The 13460-nt window shown below is 35.4% G+C and overlaps 1 protein-coding gene across 2 annotated transcripts in view; it reads right to left on the reverse strand.

The window, feature by feature from the left end:
* LOC134527525 (E3 ubiquitin-protein ligase synoviolin B) overlaps positions 1-13460 on the reverse strand; it is a 118597-nt gene that overhangs the window by 60626 nt on the left and 44511 nt on the right. For both annotated transcript variants that reach the window (XM_063360269.1, XM_063360270.1), the window contains exon 8: positions 4195-4362. In XM_063360269.1, the coding sequence (XP_063216339.1) occupies positions 4195-4362 (168 nt within the window). The remainder of the gene's footprint in view (positions 1-4194; positions 4363-13460) is intronic.

Genomic DNA, 13460 nt, shown 5'->3' on the forward strand with positions numbered 1-13460 from the left:
TAGATAAGCTGCACCGTATGTGTACTGTAGCAAATGGCGCTATGGAAATACATCGAGAATCGTCAATCGATATATCGAACGACGTAGTACCGTTGCCTACGAGATTCAACGACACTAGTCGTTCGCAGTAACTTCGATAATTTCATAGAGAGAATATACCGCTGCCATATTTTATTTCTGTCGTATTGTTTGTAAAGTTGTTGACAATGCCGAAAAAAGTGTTGGCAGCAATTCTTTGGCAACATGGTGGCGTGGTTTGTTTCTAGAGTAAATATTAGGGTTTGATTACATGTACGTGAAAAATTAACATTTAAAATGTCAAATTTTCCATGAAAAATTATTGTAAAATGTATTTTTTATGTTAGTTTTGCCCGGCAAAGTGTTTACGAGACGTTTTTAGTGTCAATTCGCAGGAATAGGGGATTTTCGCATTTAATCGCAAGTAATTAACGAATCACATTAATTCGCGGCTATATCGTTTTTACGATTTTTCACCCTCTCTAACCATATTTATTCACTGTAACTATTTTACACTGTTTTATAAATGCAATCGATAGATTTTGACCAGAGCTGACAATTGAAATTCAAACGAATGCCGTAGCTTCTCCGAGTCAAAAGTTATACTAAATGGAAATATCGAAACGCAATAAAATGACCTCAATATGACGGCGCTTCCCCCTCCACTGCGCGCGATGTGTCACAGTCCCGCGTAAAAATTATTTGATCCTTTAGCTATTTAGCTATCCAGTGGTGTAATTAAATTTTGGATGGAGATGATAGATATGTAGCTGCAACACCAAACTCTATCCCTCGAATTGTTATCATTGGTTTTTTGAAATGCTTCCCACTATGGAGGCAATTTTTAAAGACGTATTCACGTAAAAAGGTATTCATTAAAACTTAAGTGCCTTCAGCATGAGACACTACATTCTCCCGCTGTTTCATTATAATTAACAATGTAGATAATTAAGTATTGAATTTGCTAGCAATAGTGGCTGATTTTACATAATTTTGTACTGCATTTATGGTTTATTATTGTTTGGATGTAATTTAGCATCTTAGTCATAACTTTGTTTATGTTAACCTATACTACAATCACAAAATATTGATACAATTTCTATGCAAGTGCCATACTCAAAATTTTTGAGGATTCGCTGCAGTAACAACTGTTTCTTAAAATGAGCTTATATGTACCATGCGTTACTGAAAAGAAACGTACGAAATAGATGTCTACTTTACCGTTCACCTTGCTTAAAATAAAAATGGTGCAAGTAAACGTGAAGTGAAGACAAATGAACAATGACTGACGAAAAAACACTGACGAAGCACCATAGCTACTGCACAAACACAATAGTTACCATAAAGGAACTACCATAAAAAGAACTAAAGTTAATGTAGGAACACCATAGTTACTGCATAAGCACAATCAATACCAAACATGCACCACAGTTACCGTAAACTGAAATATATATTGGGCAAATTACATGTTACGGCACTGCTACTTCACCCACTGAGCACAAGCACAATATTAACGTGCATACACCCTGAATATTCTTTTACTTGGCATATATTGTATATGGCAATAAAAAATTTGAATATTTAAAATAGCGATAAAATGACAAGTTTTTGTGTAAAAATTTGTTTTCATTTTAATGTTCCAAATCAACATCCAAAATTTAAAGTCTAACTGCAATGCAAGTGGTTAAACACATTTTAGTCCCTGTGCTTCATAATATAATTTGAAAGAGTTTATTTAATTATTTTTATTAATTGGTACTAGTTGCTTACAATTTTTTGTAAGAAAAATACAAAGAAAAAAAACCTGCTGACTACTAAAACTCGATTCAGAAATACTCTAGTTTTTGCACTACCCAACTGGATTTTACCTTAAAATATGCTACTCGTGAACCCCTATTAAAATGGTTATTTTTATTGTAACTAGCAGTTAGCGAGTAATCAAAAAAATTTGATATTCGTGAATAATTGTGTATTCAATATTCATGAATAATTTGGTATTCGATTTAACATTTCAAATTGTGTGGGTATGTATTATTTTTTACCAATAGATATCATTTCACCATGTAGGAATTTTCACAAAAAAAAAATTTAAATTGAGATGATTCATTGAGAAATTTAGTTTTTTTTTAATCATTATTCACACGTTTTTAAATTTAACAAATTAGTGATTATGATTTATAATTATAAAGAATACTATATTTAGGGATGGGTTGAGTACACATTTTTATCGATTCCGATACCGGTACCGATTCCTAAATTTCGATTCTCGATTCCGAGTCATTCCAGTTTTCGATTCCTGGTAATTCTGGTCACATAATTAAAACTACTTAAGAATTGAATGCATTACATAATGATAATAACATGTATAAAGGATAATTATAAACTTAGGATTAAATTTTGAGGTTTTTTTTTTTAATTTCCAGTGAAGAAGCATCTTCACATAAAGTTTGTTTGCTAGTAAGTACTAGGCTGTGCACAAAGAAGTTCAACATTTAGACAGGGTTCTTTAACAGACGATAACGCCGATAACATAACATCTTTGTTCAAAATGGGTTCAAAGATAGCACTACTTTTTTCTGTGGTACCTTTTGACTTAGTTGGTGACAGTGCTGTAAACAAAAGTTTGTTTTTCTTCAAAGACTATTTTTTCTGGTAGTAATGTGTGCCGGGATTTCAAATGCTTCATTAAATTGGTTGTAGATTTGTAAGTACCGCTCCGTGAAATTTGCGCACTACCATGATTACAAATTGCATATTTGTCATTTTCACTATTGATGCGAAAATGTTCCCAAACTTTAGACATGTTGATACAATATCAGACCATTCGCATCGTAATTTGAAACGACAGTCGGCGAACATTTTTTTTACTAACAAACTAGCAAAACACTTGAAAATAGTTTTAGCAAAACAATATTTGTGCCAAATAAATAGCATAAATGCGCAACAATTCACAGTAACCTCAATAGCACGACGGTGAATTACGCCGTAATTCACCGTCGTGCTATTGAGGTTACTGTGAATTGTTGCGCATTTATGCTATTTATTTGGCACAAATATTGTTTTGCTAAAACTATTTTCAAGTGTTTTTCTAGTAATTATTACGGTTTTCCTTTGCAAGAAATAAACACGAGCCTCTGTTGGCGGTATGGCCAGAGAATTCTTTAAAATCGATTGTTGCTTTCATTATACAATTTGTCCCGTACGCAACGAATCGATACGTTTCGACTTGACTTTATATTTTATGGCCACCAGAGATTTTGTGGAGGCCATCATCCTTGAATGGCTCACAACTAAAATGGTGACGACACGTGATGTGGTCTCGTTTCATAACCGTCACTTTCTTCACAAAAAACAATGGACTTTTCTTAACTGCAAATAAAATTAATAAGTCTTTTTACAATTTATTTACGTCTAATACATGAGTGAGGAATAATGTTCTTCGATCGTGGAGTTTTAATTAGAGGTTAAACATGCCCGGTAACATTGTTTTTATTTATTTTTAATCGTATAAAATTAATATTTAATAATAATGAGCATTATTAGGAATTTTATGCGCATACGGCAGGTAAGATATATTAAAATAAGTAAGTAAAGTTCAGACGAAAATATATTACTAGTGTATTTTCTTAACTTAACCGATTCCTAACCTACCTTGCCCTTTTTTAGTACCCGATACTGAGTACCCAAATTTTTTAATAATCGGTGGTATCGAGGAATCGGAGAATCGAATCGACCCATCCCTAACTATATTCTATGTATATAATCAGTTATATAAACAAAACTACTTTCAATAAAAAAAATTTTCTGTATGCCACAGGTTCTTTTAGTTTTCCGTCATTTTACACATATTTGTTGATGGTTCCATGTATAATCCTCTTTTTTTTTTTAATTTTATTGTATCTTGTATCTATTTTTCTTGGACTCCTGTGTGAAGTCAAAAAAAAAAAAAATTATTGTATGTTAACATATGATTTGAAAAATATTCTATATTTGTGAATATTGTGAAATTCGATTTGAATGAAGAAAAAAAAAAATAGTATTAGCAGAAATTTAACTGTAACACAAGACTTTACTCAAATTACAGATTTCAATATTTCCCATCATTCTTGATTAATTCCAAACTAAGCAGGCCGTTTGCCACCGTCCCGAAGACCCCCCAGTTGTACCCTGCAGTACCGGGCTGTGCCGGCTGCGCGGGAGGCTGCGCGGGCGGCTGTGTGTGCTGGGGGCCCGCCGGAGTGCGCAGGATGTTGAGCCGACAGGTAGGACACGTCTGCTGGCGCTGGAACCACGACCGCAGACAGGACGTGTGGAAGATGTGGTTGCACGGCAGCTTCTTCGACGCTGCAACACACGGACACACACGGCACGTCAGGTCAGGTCCCGGCGTCTCAACTGGAGTGCGACGGCATGCACAATAACACTACACTGGTCCACAAAAAAAGTGCATTAATCCTTAAACAAATTTTAAAAAGTTATGCTAGAGGTGGGTTGCAGAGTATCAACCTGCTACTTTGTAACTGATACACACCTGTATCAGGTACTGCAAACGAGTACACTATTCAAGTATCAAGAACTTTAGTATCAGTTTAGAATTTGTCTTGAACAACACCACGGCCAATGTTCACAGAACCCGATCGCAGATGACGGTCACTTGGGCGGAGCTTGTGAAAGGGGAGGGAGCGGCACGACGAATAAAGGATAAAGAAAGGAAAGAATGTAGGGGAGGAAGCGCAGGGGAAGGCGTTGAAGGAGAGGCGCAGAGCGAAGTTGTTACGAGTCGTTTTGTTTGTTGTCCCACATCAAAGTACACTCAGTGCGCAGTGCGTGCTTCTTGCGAAGACTGAAGACTCTAGTTAGTATGCTAATAGTGATACAAGACCAAGCACACTGGTTCTAGATCCATCATCCTTAGGTGATAGATATGTGGATCTACGATCTAGGGAGCAAAGCTAAAACACCGTCCCGTTCAATAATAAAACTAATGAAATTTTAATATTAAAAAGTACATTAATAAAAGATATAATATTTATATTTGTGCACCTAACAACTATGAAAAATCAAATAAATTCTCAGTTGACCCTAATAACAGATGTAATCAACATATGGACTTTCTTTTTTCGAAAACAATTATTAACTAGTGTTTTCATACATTAAAAGATTACGATTTTATCAAAAATTAAAAATAAAATAAAGAGATAGGTACATTAGTGAGCATACTATATCAATAGACATTTGAGTTACATCAGGCAGATAGCAGTGCCAATATCGATAAAAAAAAACAAACACTTTGCAAGGTAAGTCACTATTTAACAAATAGTATTGCATTATAACTTAGTTTTTGTTTACACAAATTACACTTAGCAAACTCATTATTTTCCGTGAAAAAATTCCACACAAATGAAGTCTTTTTCCTGCACTTATCCATTCCTTATTTCACTATCAATATACTAACTACAAAGCATGACAGCCAGCAACAATGTACATGGTAATACACGGCCAGGACGAACTGCGTGAATGTTAAACTGATTGATACTGGCTGTATTAGGCGGGCATGAGCGTAACAGAGGTAGAGAATTACCGGGCGTGATAAATAATGTATCAGATTCTCCTTACGGTCGCACGGTCTGGGTACGCGGAGATTTTTTTTTTTTTTTACTGTTTGGAGAGAAATAAGAACAGGGAGGGGAGGTTGGAAGAGAGTGAGAAATACTCCTTTAACGTCGGAAAGGGGGGAATGAAGTATGACGAGGAGAAGGGGGGGGGGGGGGGATGGGGCTGCAGATTACGAAAGGCGTGGAAAGAGAACACCGATACCTTTTTAGAGGATGTATAACCTGTAATGAGAATGCTTACTGCTCTAGCTGATACAGAAGTATCAGCTACTTGTAACTAGTACATTACTGTATCAGTATCAGGTTGGAACAGATACCGAAAATTGCTGTAACAACCCACCTCTAAGTTATGCACAGATAGGTAGTAAATAATGTAATTTAAAATTGTACACCCTCAAGAAAAATTAAAAGCATTACAATTTATTCTATTTTAAGGTGCATTTTAATTTAAACTGAAGTGAATAATTTTTATTTCTTTTTAGAGAAACTAGGATAAAAAGAAGAGACCATCTTAGAATTGAGAAAACACTGTATTTAACGTTGAAATAATATTGGCAAACTTATGTACTAGTTAATATTATCTTTAAAGCATAAAACATGTTCAACTATTTATTTTCTCTACAGTCAAATAATGACGGATATGCATAACATGCATAACATTCAGTGCTTCCAATTGCCAGGCCAACTCACCACTTACCACATTTATGTATACAATACTGTGTTGTCCCAAGTACAAGTCAGCTTGCATTTAAATTGACCTAGTGCTGTTTATATTTATAATTTGGGGAAAAAAATTAAGTAAATTCAAAAACATATAAAAAATTTCTTGATTTACAAATACAGCAAAACTCACTAACTGGACACCTGGTAACTCAACAGTCAGCGGTGGCTTAGATTTCGGGTATTTAGAATTTAAAGGATGGCAAAACGAGTGCACCTTAACACTGTCTAAGGTCAACGCCCCGGGCGCCTATTGTTCCCAGGTAGCTTGCTGCCCCATGTATATCCCTTTTACGTACTTTCTCTTGTGCCTGCTCTATTTAGCATTGGAAGTGAAAGCTATCTGTTGTTTTTTGAAGTATATTTCAGTATGCTACATTAGTTAATTAAGTTTATTTATTTAATTACATTGGTGTATTTTTAGTAGGCGAGTGGATTAGAATCATGTCTGAGAAAAAAAGGCAGCAAGTGTCGGTTTCAATGGAACCGAAATTAGATGTGTTGAAAAGACTGGAAAAAGGTGATAACGTGAATAAAACAGCATTAGAATTAAATGTTGGGCGGTCTACAGTGCTCGGTTGGAGGAACAAAAAATTAGAGATTGAATCATGGTGTTTAAAAAGAATTTGTACAGAATCCATTAAGGAGAGGAAAACAATGAAATGTTCAGAATATGAAAAGTAAGCGAAGCTTTGTATCAGTGGTTTCGTGTGCAAAGGGACAAAGGCACACCTATATCGGAGCCTATACTACAAGAAAAAGCACTGAAATTTACGAGGAATTAAAAGAAGAGGAAGAGAGTGGATTTACAGCAAGTAATGGCTGGTTAGACAGGTGGAAACAGCAGTATGGTGTGAAACAACTCAGTATTTGCGGTGAAAAATTATCTGCTTACCCTAACACAGTAGGTGTGTTTAAGGTTAAATATCAAGAACTTATTGAAAAAGAAAAGCTTACTGGAGATCAAATTTATAATTGTGATGAAACCGGCCTAAATTATTGTATGCTTCCAACTAAAAGTTTGGCTTAAAAAGTAAAAAATCCACCCCAGGTTACAAAAAAAGGAAAGAGTGAGTCACTATTCTTGCATGTAGGAATTCAACGGGAGAGCACAAGGTTAAATGATTAAATTAGCCATTATAGACATTATAGGGAAAGCAAAAAACAGATGTTTCAAACATGTGAAGAGCACAAGCAATGGCTTTGATTTGCCTGTGTGGTTTAGAAACCAGAGTAATGCATGGATGCAAGAATACATTTTCAAGGAGTGGTTTTTCCAACAATTCGTGCCTGAGGTCAAGCAGTTTATAAAATAAAAAATCTTCCCAGAAAAGCAGTTGTTGTCCTGGACAATGCTACGACTCATCTAGACGATCAATATTTAAAGGACAAAGAGATAAAGGCCATCTTTCTTCCCCCAAATGTCACTTATCTGATTCAGCCGATGGATCAAGGCGTTTTGGCAGTTTTGAAGAAAAGATATAGACGTAAGCTTCTTTCATCTTTAATATTGGCTATGGAAGAAGGTAATGAATTAATAACTAAGCTAAAACAGATTACTTTACTAGACGTTATTGGCTGAGTAAATCAGTGTTGGAATGAACTAAGGCTAATAACTCTTGTTCGCTCATGGAGGAAACTTTTAGATCATTTAGGCAATGAATTTCCTTAACAACAAGAGGAACGTAGCATGAGTCACAGTGAGGGTGTGAAATACACTGAAGGAGCATTGCGTTATTAGCAACAACAAGGATCGTCTGCAATGGATGTCTTATTCCTCGAAGCAGCCAGGTGCAGAATTGAGAACGAAAAACCAAATTCAATTAAAACATTTTTTCAGAAAGTTTAGTTTTAATTGTTTAATATTTGAAATATCTTTATGAATTGTACATACAAAAACTACATATATGTATGTAAGAAAGTTAATTATACTTGGAACTCAAGTCTATCATATTTTAATTTACTAAATCCCATTAAAAATTCAAATGTTCTGGATAACTCGACAACCTCTGGGTCCACAAAGTGTCGAGTTAGTGAGGTTTTACTGTAATTCGAATAACTTCTTGGGAACCTACTGGTCACATGATTACACATCTTAAAAAAAAATATAGTTTATACACAAATTATTTTACATGTGAGGGTTACACACCAAAATTACTTAAATATTAATTTGAATGAAATCAAATTAACAATCACTGTAACTATCATTAACACCATAACTGCCGTTCATTCTCATTTCAAGGCAGATTGCAGTTTTTTCCTGGCTAACAATCTTCAAACTCATCAAATTGTATGTCACAATTGTGTTATTTATAAAAAGAATTTGCATCGTTGTAAAATTTAAGAAAATTTCCGACATGCAGGACATTAAGATATACTATGTACATATTGTTACGACCTATTGTGAGGAGAACGGTGTTTGTAAGGGATGCCTAATTAAGTTTTATTCCAGTTATATTAATTAATAATATTTACATTAATATATATTGTAAATATGTATGTAAATCAAAGTGTGTATGTATGTTCCCTATGGACTCCAAAACGGCAGGACCGATTCTGATGAAATTTTCAGGCAATCTTCAGATTAGCCCAGTGGGTGATCTTGAGAAGTTTGGTAGCAATTGGAACAACAGATATTTATTTATTTTTTTGGCAATTTTGTGACATATTTCTAATACAAATTAATACATAATCAGATTGTTCTATTTTTATTATTTTTACATTTTTGAAGATTCACAATTAAAAGTGATATTAGTTAGGGGCTCTAGTAATAAATAATTTTACTTAAAAATGTCTGATCACAAATCACGAGTACTTAAAAATGTTTATTCTCAAGTCACTCAAGGTTTGTCATGCTCAGCAGTTTGCACTCCTCACTGGAGCTAGACTCAAGTTTGTTCCTTAGGTGGGTAGCTTGAATTTTGAGTATGTTACCTCCACCTTAACATCCTCGGAATAATTCTTCCGGCTTGCAGCAGCTGTAGCTTCCTTTATCATCCGACGGCACTCCTCTGTTACAGTTGCTACATGCTGTTCGGTGGTCTGCTTGAGCTGAGCTAGCTGTTGCTCCTGTCTAGCAAGTTGATAATATTGTTGCGCAAGATGATGCTCCAAACATTGTACTTTAGTACTTTATCTTCGAACTGGATGCTTATTTCCTCAATCTTCTTCTTTATTTTTTCTTGTGCAGCAACTATTTTGTTTCACATCTCTTCTTGGTTGTTCTTGATGTCTTCGATCTCAGTCTTCATGGCATTCTTCTACAGGTGGGACGATACCACACTTTCGATACTCAATTCTGTATTGTTTTTTCAGTTCGATACTTTCGATACTCCAGGGAAAAATATTTTCCCATTAAGTAACAATTATTAAAAATAACATAAATTAGTTTTAAACTATATAAATTCAATCTATCATACCAGCATTATGTCAGATTAAACTTAAATACATAATGTGTAAATAATTGCATTATATTAATGAAAGATATGAATTCATCATTATATATAGATGTACATATAATAAAACCACCAGAAATGTAAAATACAGTCCATAATCAAGTAAAGCTGACATGAGAAACAGTGGCCTTACAAAATGTTTGAAGTCCTTTTTTTTTTTTTGGGGGGGGGGGGGGGGGGGGGGGGGGGCGCGTCACCAAGCCTAAATTAGAAATTAAAAAATCAGGCTAATGTAAATAGAAAATCAGAAATTTTTGCTTGTTTGTTTCATTTTACAAATAACTTTTTATGCAACAGAACAATTTTCAATAAAATTTTAACTTGAGAAACGTAAAATACAAAACAATCCGATCGTAAGAAAACAATAACAAACTGGTATATTCAGTTCAAAGATTAATGAATGCACAAAATATGAGATCCGTGCCTTGGTAAAGCGCGTGCACCATTTTCATAATCATTGCTAGTTTGCGCCACTAGTCTTGCTTGGTGCTGGCCATAGATGCTACTAGCGAAGTGCAGTCTTCCTGATACTATCCTATCTATGGTGCGATAAAGTTATTTTCTTAAGTTTGCAAAGGTAAACAATGAACGTTTGTCAAAATAAAAGCATTAATTAAAACGTAATTTATCAGGAGGAATATATCTAACAAAAAATTTGTGAATTTAAGACTTTGTAAAAACGTATGAAACGGGAAATTAATGATTTTATGAGTGTATGTTCCGGGAAAGTAAACCATTGTAAATATAGTAGTACTTTCGGCGGGACCAAAATTAATCGGCGTATGACACAGGAAAATGTATGAAACGGGAACGTATCATCGAGGTTCTACTGTAGTTGTATTTTGTACGATGGCGACTCAAAATTAATACAAATGAACAAGTATTCCGGTATAGAAAAAATGTATCGAACTTACAGTTTCGATACTCGATACTTTTCGATACCGTCAAGTATCGAAGGTATCGAGGTATCGAAGTATCGAAAATCCCATCACTACATTCTTCATATCTTCTTGGCAGTTCATATTACTCTTCATTTCATTCTTCATCTCTTCTCAGCTATTATCAATATTATTCTGATCTCTTCTTGACTATTATCAATTTTATTCTCATCTCTTCTTGGATACTCTCCATTTTATTTCATTTTCTCTTGGCCCTTTTTTGTTTCCTCCTGGCCTTTCTTCATTTCACTCATATCATTTTTCAACTCGACTAGGAAAACCATTACTTACTTAAGCTCGTCTGCATCCATCTTTCTTGTCCACATACACTACTAGTCTGTCACTATCACTACTGTCCTACAATCTTCATAGTAATTTGACCAATGAGCTAACCTAAACTTCTATTGTAAGCTAAAACTAACTTTACTACAACTACACTCAAACTAACTACCGTTCCTAACTCTAATTTTAATACCAAAAATTTAAATTTTAATTATTTCTTCTAATTCTCTATTAACTATTCATAAATTATTTAACTAGGACTACCCCACTTCTGGCACCAAAATGTTACAACCTATTGTAGGGAGAACTGGGTTCGTAAGGGGTAGCCTAATTAAGTGTTATTACAGTTTTATTAATTGCTAATATTTACATTAATAATAAATAATTGTACATACTTAAAAATGTCTGATCACAAATCAGTAGCACTTAAAAATATTTATTCACAAGTCACTCAGTGTCTGTCAAGTTTTGCAGTTGACACTCCTCACTGCAGCTAAGCTCAACAGTGGTTCGCCCCTTACCTCACACCTGTCTTCACACACAGTCTCGTGCCACTCAGTCGCACTCTCTCGATCCTGTCGCTCCGCGTCGCGCCACCCTCGAGGGGTTTTCTCACCCTCTTCACCGATGTCGCACTTCCCTTTACTAGCAGAACTCTCTGAATTCTCGGAACTCGCTCGGAACTGTCACGGCACTCGTCGCGGGACCCGCGGAACTGTCACGTTGATGCTTAAGTACTAGTGGGTTATCTTTCCAGAACTGACGAAAGTGGCTGTGATAAGTCACGTCATCCCGGGCCGACCTGAGGCCCGAACAGTTCAGAAGGGCGGCGTACATTCACTCAACTTCGCGCAGTGAACCACGGAATTTCCAAGGCCGCTCAGCGATAGATAACAGTGACGAGGAAGGATGATGCACTGGGAGTTAAGGGGCAAGGGTGGTAGCGACAACCCTTGACATCCGGACAAGCACGTGGCATGCCTTACGTCAGTGGCTGTGCAGGGCCGCCAGCCAGCTCCGAACCTGGCATCATGGTTTGATCTCGCGCGTTCGTAACAATTAATTTTGTTTTCTTTCAATTTCTGAAATGTCCACGTATTGAGTGTGTATTTTTCTTTCTAAATTTAGAGAAGAGTTTTGGACTTACTTTTTGGAACAAACGTAAACGAGAGATCTCTTTGTGCCAGAGAACTTAAACTTTTTTTCTCTCTTTTCACGAGAAGGCAGGGATGATCATTTTAACTAAAAGCAGACCTATGGAAAAACAAAATATCTTACAAAATCTGAAATTAACAAAAAACTAACTTAATTTAAAGGTGTCTACTACTCATAAACTGTAAGTGTTTGATATCACTTTTAAAGCCCTACATCAATTTTACCTCAAACAATGTATCATGTGTAGGGAAGGGACCTGAAAAATTCGCAATCGCGATAAACCCGAAAAAAAACACGAATTTCTATATTTCACAGTAGAAACGCGATTTTTTATGTTTTGAGTCAATAACGCGAATTTGTTGTAAACAAATAACTATTCACGATTCATTTAACGAATTTATGAGCTGGCGATATTTCCTATTGAATACATAGATATTTATCGTTTTCTTTTGATATACGTGTTCTCTAAGTCGCTGAATGAGTTAGACTAATCGATTTGGAGTAAAACATCCACATGCGACGTGAAACAATCGCCATTTCAGATTTCACTTCTTGGGTTTTGACGTGATTGTCGCATACGAGTGATTTATCTAAAGTTTCATGCCGTTATTATGAGTTTAAAGATGCCAAAACTTCCAGTCAGTGTACGGCAACGAGCTGACGAATTTAAAAGTGCCGGTGTATATGCGTCAGATGCGTCAACGCTTATGTGTAAATACTGCAACTGCAGAGTGGTATTTGAGAGGAAAGATTCCGTTTTAAAACACATAAAAAGTGAAAAACATGTCAACTCTAAAAGAAAATACACGAGTGGTTCTTCTGAAAGGAAAATCCAGACGTCTGTTGTCGAGAATTTCTGCAGAGTAAATCAACGTAAAATCGACATTGAACACATGGCAATGAAAACGACAGAGGCATTCGCCAAGGCAAATATACCGCTGAAGAAATTAGAAGACCCACATTTAAAGTCATGGTTAAATAAGTTTGTTGAAGGTAGGATTTTTCCCAGTTTCATTCTGAGTTAAGCTCTTCTGTATTTATTAATTCTAGGTCATTAAATAACGTATTGTTAGGTCCTACAGTGCATAGGCCTAACCATGTCGGAGAGTCAGTGAAACTCGCTGTTTTAATAAAAATTATGCCAATGTCCATACACATTGAAAAGCTGAAGGCATCTATTTTTTTTCTTTCACGAGGCCGGGTATAACTCAACTCATTCCCCACCCTCCTCCGTTTCTTTTTTTGCATTTTGCAATGTGTGAAAACACTACCTCAAT

Source organism: Bacillus rossius, chromosome 1 (assembly GCF_032445375.1).
Source record: "Bacillus rossius redtenbacheri isolate Brsri chromosome 1, Brsri_v3, whole genome shotgun sequence".
Taxonomy (NCBI): Eukaryota; Metazoa; Arthropoda; class Insecta; order Phasmatodea; family Bacillidae; genus Bacillus; species Bacillus rossius.